Source organism: Micromys minutus (assembly GCF_963924665.1).
Source record: "Micromys minutus genome assembly, chromosome: 14".
NCBI lineage: Eukaryota > Metazoa > Chordata > Mammalia > Rodentia > Muridae > Micromys > Micromys minutus.
The window spans coordinates 47,570,702-47,583,574 of NC_137983.1; the positions used below are offsets into that span (position 1 = coordinate 47,570,702).

The window sequence follows — 12,873 nt, forward strand, 5'->3', positions numbered from 1 at the left end:
TACAAACATCCACCCCACAGATCTTCTTTGCCTCTGTGGAGGGCATTGGCTGGCACTGTCTGTGGTCTTCAGATCCAGCATGTTGAACACTGCAAGAACTTCTGTATTTTATAGAGAAGACCTGAGCTCTGAGCCTCTTCAGCAGACAGCCTTCTCCTCCACATCCTACCCACTTCTTTCCGGCACCAGATCCTGAACTGCACCCCCCTTTGGGAGTCAGATTCTTCCCCAGATCCATTACTTAAGCCTTTTTCTCTCTTTACAGATACTGCAGCCAACTCCATTTCTTAGTCTCCACCCTGACCCCCAAATTCTGTCACTCTAGTGGACTCCAAAATAGGAATGGCCTCGAGAATAGGAGCACTAAGCTAAGAATGGAATTCTGTGCTGGGAATTTGAACCCGGACAGACGGTGAGCGATGGAGTAGGTGAAAATATCAGTACCGCACAATCTTCAGGGCTCTAGCACTAGTAGGCTGTCCTGTGCGGGTCACCGTTCCTTGTCCTCCAGTACACGAGCATCTGGCCCCCTAGGGTTTCTTCATTGCCCTCTGGAAGGCTGGCCTACAAGCTAGCTACCTGTTCCCCGGTCTCCTCCTTTTCCTGAACTCTAAAGGTTAGAGTGGCATAGATAAGGCATGCTTCCTGGGTGGAGGTCTTGGGGCCTCCTCCCCTCCACGTTATTGCCTCATTCCCACAGCCTCACTCAGGCCAGGGCGTGGCTCAGGATAAAGTGATTTGGTAAACAGAAGGTACGGATCTTAAAGTCTAGGTGAATTGCCAAGTACCCTTGTGGTCTAGGTCTGCTCTGAAAATGTTTAAAAACATGGATAGTCTAGAGCTTTCTTTACTATATCTCAACTATATTATGGATAATAAGTTATATAACGATCGGTTCAGAAGGCAAATACCAGCTTTGATAGGGTTCTTGTAGACTTTCAAATGCCCACCTCGTAAACTCAAATAGCACACTATAATTTGGGAACTATTGGTATTTTTTTAACTAGTGAGATGTGAGTTGGTTTGCTTGTTTTTTCCCCCCCTGCATTGCTCTACTCGAGAGTCTAGAGATGGTCTGTCAGCAACTGTAGCATCCAGCCTGCCAGAAGATTCCAACATTCATGGTGACGCCTTGTGGCTGCTCACTGGAGCCAGAGAAATAGAAACCTCTTATGAAGCTCACTGTCCAGGAGGTAAAAACAAGTTGTTTGCCAAAATGAGAGCAGAGAAAGAGCTGAAGGGACACACACGCATGCTCCAGTCTGAAAAATTATGTTTTTGTTTTGTTTTGTTTTTCCAACTGAGACTATCAAGACACCAGCCTCTTGCCCTTCCTTGTAGGGGACTATCATCCCTTCCTCACCAGAAAAACCTTAACGTATCTCAAGTCTTTCTTTGCTTCAGGACCATATTGAATAACCTTTGGTCTGCTTTTGTGTTTCCTTCCTTTATCTTTACAAATTCTGAAGATATATGCCCTATTTCTTTAGATCCCTTTCTACCTGCTTCACAGTCCAAAGTTATTTAGACTGGGGAGATGTCTCAAAACTGACAATGTGGAGACAGGTCAATCCCCCCAGGTGCTTGTAGGAGAGTCACGTTGACTAACTAGTCAGCTCCAGGTTCAGATCTCAGAAAATAAGGCCGAGAACAATGGAGAAAGACATCCAAGGTCAATGCCTGATTTCCACATGCACAGGCATACACGTGTGAATGCTTATGCATACCCATACATGTGTGTACATATATGCCTGCATGTGTATATATATATGTGTGTATGTATATATATATATATATATATATATATATATATATATATATATATATATATATATACACACACACACACACACACATACAAAGAAGAAAAGTTAATGGTTATCTTTCATTTATCTGAAAATGTCTATTTCACCTCATGCTTGGAAGTTACTAGCATTAGATTATCAATTCCACATCTATGAATAGTACATTGAAGAGATCCATTTCCTCTGTTTACATGCTATGAGAGGAATACAGTCAGCCTAGTTCAGGTGTTTTCTACTTTGTCTTTGATGATACGTAATATGACTAACAGTTAGCTATATATGAATTCACTTTTTATTATCTTGCTTGGTATAATGTAGTGATTTCTTCTAGGAAGATGTGTTATTATTTGGATGATATTTTAAATATTCTTCAGGATCACTGTTGGTTCTCTGTGTTTTCAGATTCAAGACCCTTGTCAGACACACTGTCTGATTCCTCTGTTGGGATTTTGGCAGTCACTGATACTGGATCTCACCCACCCCCTCGTGGGTGATCGAACCTTGGTTCTGCCACATGCTAGGCAAGTGCTCTACCAGGAAACATTCTGAAGGACCTGGAATATGTTACAGTTATCATGAAGCACAAGATGCTTCATCTTACCTGGTAGGAGCCTCTTTGAGCAGGTCTGTGGACTTTCAGCTATCACTCGGAAGTCTGTGATGGCTTTCTGTCTGTTGTGACAAGATGTTCCAAACTCAACTCTTAGCAAATGTAAAATTAGCCATATAGAGAAGTCTTGCTATGGTTTTATTTAGAAGCAGTGCTTCAGGACTGCAACGTGGGCACTGAGGGACCTTCAGGATGTGGAGAAAGCTAGGTGTGGACATTCAGGGTGTGGACAAAGCTAGGTGTTACATGTGCTTCTTGTTATATATAAATGTAATAGTTTATACACATACACTGTAAAGGTATTGTGAGTTTGATTCAAATTAGAGCTTATAAAACTTGTCCTCTTGATCATATTGGGACTTCCTCTCCTCCATGCGTGAGATCCTAATTCTCAGATACAGGAGATAATGAAGACCTTCCATGACTGTTGTGTGCGCATATCTCACAATATGGAATATCAGGGAAAGTACTGCCACCATGAACACTGAAAATGTTTTATCGCTGTGTACATTCTTGAGTCTTCCTCTTTCCTTGGGCTTTGAAGCAGTTGTACTGTTTGTGAGAGCTTCTAGCTCCCACCCACCTTACCTCACCTTTCAGCCCTCAGCACATCTTTTTCCTCCCTCCACTTATTTGCTTAGCTCTACCACAGCCTCAGTGACTCCTCATCTTTCTTGTCTAGACCTTGCCTCCCAGTGGACTCTTCCTCCAACACCCGTGGCAGTAGCTGTGTCCTGGCATTCACTTAGAAGTTTGCCATGTTCTATTTGATTAAAAGTTAGCTTTTAAATATAAAAATTTAGGTCATGTGTTCTTTTTGAAGATCTTAAATACATTACTTCATTTTATGGTATATACACTGAAAAATTTATATATATATATATATATATATATATATATATATACACACACATACATATATATATACATATATATACATATATATATTTCTTATATGCCACATGCTTCTTACTATATATGTATGCATGATACATGTCTATTAACTGTATAAATGTATATATACATGCATGTGTTCCTAATGTTATACACCAAAGTCAACGTCCAAGTCCAGACATTGAACTTGACTGACTCTGGAGACAGGGTCTTTAAGGTGGTGATTAGGGCCAGAGGAGGTCAGGAGGGTGGAGCCCTAGTCCATTATGACTGTTGTCCTGAGAAGAGGAGGAGGACACCAAGCTTTCATATTCAGGGAGAAGACCAGCTCTGCAAGCCTAGGACAGAGGCTAGGCCAGAAACCAAGCTACCTGGGTTTCACACTTCCAGGCTCAACAACTGCAGGGCAGGAAGGGCTATTGTCATTTAACCCAGCAGGTAGATGCTTTGCTTCTGCCCTAGCTAGCTCAGTGACCCAAGGATATTGTTTTTTCTTTTTAAATCTTAGGGAGCCCATTGTTTTGAGTTGATCTCCTGAGACATGGGATGATTTTGTAAAAATGTAGAGTCTCTGATCTTTGGTAGTTCAGTAAAACATTCTTGAGTTATGGTTTTTAAGTGTTTTTCTTTGTCCTGTAGTTCCCCAGGAACTCCTATGCTCCATCTCCTTTGCCTGTCTTCAATCATTACTGCTTTCTCTAACGTCTGTGCAGTTTGTTTTTCTGTTAAGAATGAATTTGGGCTATTGGAGACAGTAACTATGTATCTCAGGCTCACCTCAAACTCATGTCAATCCTCCTGCTTCAACCTCTCCAGCACTGAGCTTATGGCTAGCAGGCACCACGCCTGGCTTAGTGGTTTAGGATTATTGTTTCCTTTAAAAAGCATTCATATGTAACATCTGGCTCACTCAGTGGTAGACCATAAGGCTCTAAAAGCCTCTTCATTTTCACATATTGGTGGACATTTCATCCTTGACACAGCAGCCAAGCTAAAGCAAGCCTACTGTCTTTTCCCTCTTCTGTGACCTCTGCAGGAGTTTGGTGTCTTCCTGATCGCTCTCCATAGGCTCCTTGACACTCCCACCATGCTAAAGCCCATGTTACCACCAGCTACTCCCGCTGCCCAGCTTCTCCCTTGTGTCTCTGTATTCTTGTGCTTCCTTTAAAAACAAGCAGGTCCCAGTCTCTATTGGAATCATTTTCTATAGAACTAGCTTGTGCCATGCCCTGGTCTTTGCTAAACTTGCTACACAACATTTCAGATGTTCCAGTTCCTTCAAGGCCATCGCCCTATGGGCAGTACCATAGTAAGAGGTTGTTAGCGCTCTGATGGCAGTGTTGTCCTAGCTACTGCTGACCTTTGGGGCTTGGTATAGTGAGTGATACAGAATAAATGCTCAGTATTTTTGGTGTGAACCAACCTTAGATGTTTGTAAGAAGGTACGTGTTAAGAACACCTGTGCACGACATGCTAAGAGAAGGTCTGATTTGGGACCAAAGGATATTAAGAGGTAGGTCCTATGGACAATAACCCTTAACTAGGGCTGTGGTGGGATTTCTCAGGAAAAACGACAGAATTCAAAATATCCACATTCTTCTGTAAGATATGATCACGGTGGAAGGCTGCTGTGCGGTCCCTTCTAAGTTTTTGGCCACAAGCCGAAGTGAGAGCTTTTCATCACCCTGAGAAAGGAGATCTATCTTGGGCCTTCTAGCTCCTTCTGTGCTACTGGCCCTGTCCCATATAGCATCCCTGTTCTGCTTTTGGAACAAGGCCTGTGGTCTCCTGAGTCAGAACCCTTGTGTTGCTCCTGCCACCCACAGCTTCACACTCTCAGGACAGTCCTCTTTCCTCCCCTAAGTGGCTCTCAATAATTTAATGATTGGGTTTCACGTCGCTGGCTGAGCGCCCCCCTCTAGCTGATAGGGTGCTCTTGGTGTTGAGCCCCGAGGTCTGGCAGCCTCTTCTTCTTTAGCTCTTCCAGGCCCAGTCCTCTGACTGATAGAACCCTTGCCTCTCCCCTGTGTGCTGCCCAACCCATGAGGGAGTTCCTCCTTGCCAGTCCTGTCTCCTTAGCTTTGGCTGGGATCACGATGGCTGGCCCACAGAAGGGGGATATGAAGTTAACTTTCTCCGTAAATCTTCCCTCTGGACTCTTCAAGATAGAACGATCATTTGTTCCCATAGATAAGCTGTGGACCCAAATACTTAAAAAATTGAAACCAGACTAATACAGCAGCAGCTGCCAGGATCTTAGACTTCTAGGTGGGGCTTCGCCCCTGGAAGGTCTTAAGGCTTTGGGAAAATAGGAACGCCTAAGCTGGGAACTCGTACCAAATAAAATATTAGTTTAGCCTGTGGAGTATGTGTGTGCTCTTGTTTAGTTTCAGGTCAATAATTTTAATTATTGCCTTTCAGTTAACAGTTCAAATATTAGAGGGAGAAAACTAGATACTGTCTTCTTGGCACACATAAAACTTTCATAGCTTTAAATTAGGAGAACAAGCAGCATTGGGAGAAGAGAACATGGCATTCTGCAACCGCAGATACTCTGAGAGACTTTGCAGCCTGGTACTAATTAACTCCAATTATTGCTGAGCACATAATAACTGGATAAATTGTCTACTGTCTCTATTGTTTGGACTCAGAGCCGTGTAGTAGACATTTTTCTTATCCGTGCTAAGAACATTCACGAGTTGTTTCGGGTGGCAATAACTCAGAGTACAGACCTCAGAGCCCTGGCACCCTTTCCATGAGGGTACGTCTCCATGAGGTGCAATGGTGACTTCACCAGTTGAGGGGGCAGGGAATGACTTGTCAGAAAATGGCTGTTTAGCAGGCCTCTGGTTTCATGTGGGGAGATCGGGAACAGTGCAGGAGGTCGAATCAAGGCCTTGTCAAGGTGTCCTGACCCGGGACTCTGTAGCTGGTTTGTAGAGGTAAATGGGAAAGCAGGGTACTCAGCAGACTTTAAAAATGCAGGTTAATGGCTGCTCCCAAGGACTCCGAAAGGGAATCAGTCCTGCTGACATCTTGTTTCAGTTCTTTTCCACCTCCCTGGAGCCCAAGAGCTTTGGTCCCTGAACTCTGCGTTCTGAAATCATTAGCAGTATCAGTGGACTAATGCTGCAGTGCCAGCAAGAACCATAAAAACCACGGTCTGCTTTACTTAAATCATTTCTCCGTGCTGTTGTCCTAGTGTGTCACAGTACTGTGCATACTCACGGGCATGGTGGGCTAGAGTTGAACAGTATAACCTTGTAGTTTCATTCATACTGTAAATATCTCTTCCATTGCGGTACTTTGCGTAATTCTAAGTGCAGCTTGACATTTCGCCAGACTGGAAACCTAATAATTAAAAATGCTGTTTCTTTCTGCTGGGCATCCCGTTCCTTTCAAGGTCTGATGGTAAGTGTTGCTATAGCGCGTTCATACGATGGTGAGTGTGGTCAACCCGACAGAATCTAGGGTCACCTGGGAGCTGGACTGAGGGGTATGCCTGTGCGGATGATCTCCACACTGTGGCTGGACTGTGGGAAGTGGAGAGGCAGCAGCACGCACTCACTAGTCTCCGCTCCTCATTATGGATGGGATGTCACGTGACCGGGCGCTTCAGGCTCTGCTGTCTTCTCACCACGCTGAACTAGACCCTTCTCCCTAAAACTGACTGTCGGAGTTATTTCACCACAGCGACAGGAGAGTAAGTTAATAACTGGATTTGTACACCTTTCCTTCCCTTAGAAGATCTTATTAAAATTAAACCACACGGATCTGGGACAGAAATACCTTTGTTTCCACAGTGATCAGCACGTTGCTTCCTCGTGCCATCACGTCAAAGGCTGGGCATGTAGCTTAATGTTGGAGTGCTTGCTTAGTGTGTGGGAGGCTCTCAGTTTGATTTCTACATCCACAGATCAGGACACTGTGTCAGTCTGTCCAGCCATTAACAACGTACAGAAACATACAACCAGTCTTGTGTGTGTTGGTGGGTAACTTTCAAAATTGTTGTCTTCACATGAGCTAGCAATGGCTTATGACGAGCAATGAGGTAAGAGACGCTTGTCTCCAGGTTTTTATATTTATTCTGACGTACAAAGGTAATCGGAATTCCAGAATTTCAAAAGATTATTAAGGAAAAAACCGAAAATCTATCCAATTCAACCATTACCCATTGGGAATGATGGTACAAAGAGGTTATGGGCAATTCAGCCAGTTTAATACATTCACTGTAGAGAAAATCAATCAAAAAGAAAATTGAGGAACCTCCTCACAGTGACTCCTAGACAGATTCCTACTGGGTTGGCCACCAGAAAGATCAACTACTTATTGGAGGGCTGAAGTTTCAGTCACCCTGAGCCCCAGGGGTGGGCGCTGACTGAAGGGTTAGAGACTGTCAGTCAGGTCTGCCTGGGGTCACATAGGGGAACAAGGAGTCACCACCTGCTGTGTGCAACAAAATAACAAACTCTTACTGGATTTCCATCAGTTTGCCCTGATGGTGACCAGAGCTGTGATCCTGCATGGGACTAATACCATTTAGGATGACGCAAGCCAACACTTTGCGACTGTGGACTTATGTGTGTTCCCTTTTGTCTTGCTTAGACTCTCACCATAGCTCTTTGCAGGGAGCATCCTTATCTCTCTCTGCTTCTCACAGTGATGCTTTGTCCCTCTCATGGCCTGTGTGTTCTCTTGTGCAGACTGGGTGCTGTCACTTTCTCAGTGACTAGCAGAACTGGTGGGCTCCATAGTTCATGGTGCATGGCTTACTAGGGCATGGTTTAAACTAGTCATTCTGGGGAAGGGCGGGAGAATCCTGGTCTGGTCTGTGTGCAGAGGGCTCTGGTATAGAGCACTATGGCTGGTGTTACTGCTGACATTGGGCAGGAAGGCCCTGAGACTACATGAAATCACTATTTCCCACGGGAAGTAAACGGAACACTGATTTACAGTCTTCTGGGTTCCACTAAATCCTTGTTTCTCTAGCACCACTGGCCAGTGATGTCCTCTCAACCACTTTCTCAGACCCTCTTGATTTCTTGTTTCATAATTGGTCAATATAAACCAGCTCCTGAGTTTCTGCTCCACTGAGAGGAAAAGACAGTTCTAATTTCTATCTTGGCAAGCATGATGGGATGTATGGTTGGAAACCCCCTACTTTATACCTAAAATTTGGGGAGCAGGGAAGGTAAATCAGTTTCCCCTCAGGAATTCCAAACACTGAGTAAAGACTAGAATCCAGTCCTACTGACATATTCTAGCATGTTCTGTGATCTCAGCCTGGTGGTATTGATGTCACAGCAGGATCTTGAGTCATTTCGCATGGGGAACTGTCCTCAGAGGTGAGCCCTAGTCTATACTGTTTGTATGAAGGTGCTAGAAACAAAAGATCAAGACATTGGCAGATCCAATATCTAGGGATGCCTGCCTGCATCCTGGAGTTGAGATGGTTATCTTTTTACTGTGTCTTCATGTGATGAAAGAGCTTCCCTCAAGTCTTTTTTATAAGGCACTGATCTATTTATTGGGGATCCATGAACTGATCATTTCTCCCAAACCCCACTTTTTTAACACCATTACTTTGGCTTCAACTGATGGCTTCAAGCGATGGATTTGTGAGGGAGAACAGTTATATAAGCTGGGGAGGGTGATAAGGGAGATCTCTCTCATTTGATCTACTCCTTCCACAGAGCTTGGACTGCTGGGTCATCCAGAGCAGCATGACATCACACACTGCTTTCCCACCAGGCTTTATGCCTTCACTCTCTTCATGGAATGAATTGCAAAGCTGTTGAGCATCCATACCATAGGATACTGTTTGGCAACAAATAGGAATTATGTCTTGACACACAGGACATGAATGAATCACCAGAGCATTAATTATACTGGGAACAAGGCCAATGCCACAAAGTCACATACTGTACGATTCAATTGCTTATCTCGGAAATGACAAAGATTTTGGAAGTGGAGTTGAGACTTACTAAGTGGGAAACAGCATCTGACACGAGCAGCCAATCGTAGCACAGAGAACTACAATGATCCGAGCAATTCCTTCAAGCTCTCTGGGACTCAGCATCTATTAGGTGACTGAGCAGCATGGTATGCAGTGACCCACGACTACAGCTCAACACTGGGGACGTGGAGGAGGTCTGCAGGCTCCAGGCCAGTCTGAGACCCCAGATCAACACACTGAAGAGTGACCAACCAGATGACGGCACGTCCAGCCTATTCACACTGTAATACCGTGTGGACGTTTAGAGAGTTCACCCCCAAGAACTGTGCAATTAAGTTACAACCCCACTGGGGTTGGGGGGAAGTATACGTAAACACAAATCTCATGATACTTTTAAATATGTTTATAATTTTATATCATTTCTACACCCTTGAACAAGTCTGACACAGAGGCCACAGGTTGGACATCTTTGACAAAACTCTACCCCAATAGCTGACTTTCCTCAGGGGACCTCAGGGGAGCCAGTAGAGGCTGGTGGTAGCCACTCAGAAGGCGGGTAGTGTTAGTGTACCTGACTTCCTTAATTGTTCTGAGAAGCATCTCAAGAGACATAAATGTAATCTTAATAGTGCAGGATTGTCTTTCCTATCTTGACACAACACGCTAATAAAGACCTCAGCATCTAACCAGAAGAGTTAGGGAGTTGTTTGATTGTTTAGGACTACAGCAATTTAAATCAATTTCCATTCTATAATTGGGAATAAAGTATCTCAAACACAAAGGTTCTGTGACCTTTTCATCATGATCATCACTAGTATTGTATAAAAAAACCCAACTGGTGCTGGCCAGACTTCTCTGAAATAAAATAGAGTCATAAATAAGTTACGTAAAAAGAGTTCTAAAGATAAAAGCTGGAGATGTGTAGTTCAATGGTACAGTGCCTGCTTGGTAAGCCTTGGATTTAATCTCTAGAAGCAAACACACAAACCCTGAAGATAAAAACCACAGCCTTCAAAGTAACATATGATGTCAAGCCTTAAGTTGTATGCTGGTTCCTTCTCTCTGGAGTTGTTTTTCTTGAGTGTTGAGGACAGTGGCCACAGGTGTCTCATTGTAGCAACTGATAGTTGTTAAAGTCGCAGATCTTGTGCTGAATGATGGAATCTAGAGAGAAATAAAGAGACAGTTTAGATAGCTAGTGGTAACGCAGGAAACCCCCAACCCCTTGTCTGTGTGGCCCTGGCTGTCCTGGAACTCACTCTGTAAACCAGGCTGACCTCGAATTTAAAGACCCACCTGCCTCTGCCTCCCAAGTGCTGGGATTAAAGGTGTGTGCCACCACTGTCCAGCTGTGCTCCTCTCTGTATGCTTTACCAGACGGCAGTCTAAACACCTTAAATACTTCAGAGCTCCTCAGTCTCACTGACCCTTACGGTGCTCTCGGTAGTAAAAGTAAAGTGTAATACGGTAAGACAAAGTAATAGCAGTCACATTGGCCCCAGATCAATCCACTCGACAGCTCTAGGTCCTATTACGTTGTATTACAATGAGGACGTTCCCATCAGGACAGATGTTGGATGGAGCTGCGACAGCTGTCATCAAAGATACCTGAGCTCCAATCTTAGTGAGCTACTTCAAATACCCATTGTTGGAAGGCAGATCACACATTTTTAATTTTAATTATGACATCAGCTAGGATATCTAGACTGTGCCAGGCTGTCTACCCAGTGAGGGATTCCAAGTTGAATACAAACTTAGGCACAGTTCCTAAAGCCCAATGTTTGTGGCCCAATGAACGAGGTTGGACTGGGGGAACGCTAAGGTCTTATGGTTTGAAGCCTCATTGCTTTATAAAAATATCTGGTTACAGAGAATCTCGGCAGCTGGGCAGTGCAGTGTGCTACAATCGGACACAATCCCCCTGCCACATCTGGGATGTGTAACGTTCCACAGAGTTGTGTTGAAAGCTCAGTCCCCAGTTGGTGATGCTACGTTGGGAAGTGCTGGAAACTTTATGGGGTAAAGCCTAGCAGATGGGTGGCTGAGGCGGGTCCTTGGCTTGAGTCCTTCCCTGGCTTCCTCTCTCTTCCTATGCTTCCCAGCTGCTGTAAGCTGCTTTGTTCTGCTGTATACACTTCCAATCATGAGGTTCTGTCCACCCATGGTCCCAAGACAGTAGAACCAGCCAACCATGCTGGGTTGGCTAGGACCATGCTAGGACCACAACATATCCTTCTTCTTGTGCCATTTTCCTCAGGAATTTTGTCACAGGAACAAAAATTGTGACTAATGTACTGTCAATTGTCAGTACTAAGATGCTTACTATACGCAACTGTCTTCTTGCTATAGAAACAAAAAAGGAACACAGCTGATTGTTGGTGCTCACCGGCTGACATGCTTAATGAAAATGATGCCAGGCCATCTCCCATTAGACAACTATATAATTAGTTACACAATAGTATCTGAAGGGTCTTGAAGAGGAATGCCTATTGGAAGATGAGCAGCTATGGTGGCTGTGTGGAACAAAGGAGAAAGATGGGTTCAGTCTAGAAATAAAAAAATAAATGGAAAGTGGAAGAAATAGAAGAAAAGCTCATCTTAGTTTTGGCTCAAGGAAGTGTTCCGGAATTTAACTGTTCCCTTCCTGTACAGATACGAGTGTAAGCTGGAAAGGGATTCCCTGGGGGACGTCAGAGAAGGGAAGCATGCTAACTGGCATTTGGTGCATATATATGCACTCACAAACGTGTGTGTACAGTGTTGTATATAGTTGAGACAACTCTTGTCAAGATGGCTGTGTGAATGGTGAAGCAGGCCTCCTGCTTCACACTGTCCTTGCAATGCCCGCTGCGGTGCTGTGCTTCTGCCCTTTGTCTTGTCTGTGCTTGTCTATGTAGAAGCTATTGTCTTCTTTATGTGTTCGCACCATGTTGACGTTTGCTTCACCGTGCCTGGGTTGGTCTCACAGAGGACAATCTGCTGCTCTCTGTACGTGGTCTATGAAGTAATTCAGCCCGACTCCCACCCAGGTTGTAAGAGCTCTTTGGACCCCAGTTTTGCACATGGATTTCTGACTGGATCATTTTATAAGGTCAGAGAACAAAACAAAGCAAACAACCATCGGAAAGAAAGCCTCTTTCTACTCAATCTGATAATTCAATATAATCCCCAAATTCCGAGAGTTTTATGAGGTGGGGGAGGGAAGGGGGAGAGGGAGAGAGAGGAAGAGGGAGAGGGAGGGAGAGAGGGGGGAAGGGGGAAAGAGAGGGGGAAGGGAGAGAGGAAGAACATTAACATAGTGACTCTAACAGGAGAATGCAGATTTGAAAAGGAGAAGCAGGTGATAAAAATAACTGAACTGGGGCTGGAGAGATGGCTCCGTGGTTAAGAGCACTGACTGCTCTTCCAGAGGTCTGAGTTCAATTCCCAGCAACCACATGGTGGCTCACAACCATCTGTAATGGGATCTGACGCCCTCTTCTGGTGTGTCTGAAGAGAGCAACCGTGTACTCCAATACATTAAAAAAAATCTTTTAAAGAATAACTGACTTGTAAGTAGAGCACTGAGGCCCAATGAGGTTTGTACAGAACAAACACGACCCTGCATA

General features: G+C 44.3%; 1 protein-coding gene and 1 long non-coding RNA gene across 7 annotated transcripts in view; one reads left to right on the plus strand and one right to left on the minus strand.

Annotated features, from left to right (window-relative positions):
• LOC308429859 overlaps positions 1-12,873 on the plus strand; it is a 33,424-nt gene that overhangs the window by 6,279 nt on the left and 14,272 nt on the right. The gene's annotated exons all lie outside the window — the stretch shown is intronic.
• MCPH1 (microcephalin 1) overlaps positions 10,363-12,873 on the minus strand; it is a 189,839-nt gene continuing 187,328 nt past the window's right edge. For all 5 annotated transcript variants that reach the window (XM_080928880.1, XM_080928878.1, XM_080928879.1 and 2 more), the window contains one exon: positions 10,363-10,429. In XM_080928880.1, the coding sequence (XP_080785006.1) occupies positions 10,374-10,429 (56 nt within the window). In that variant the 3' untranslated portion in view covers positions 10,363-10,373. The remainder of the gene's footprint in view (positions 10,430-12,873) is intronic.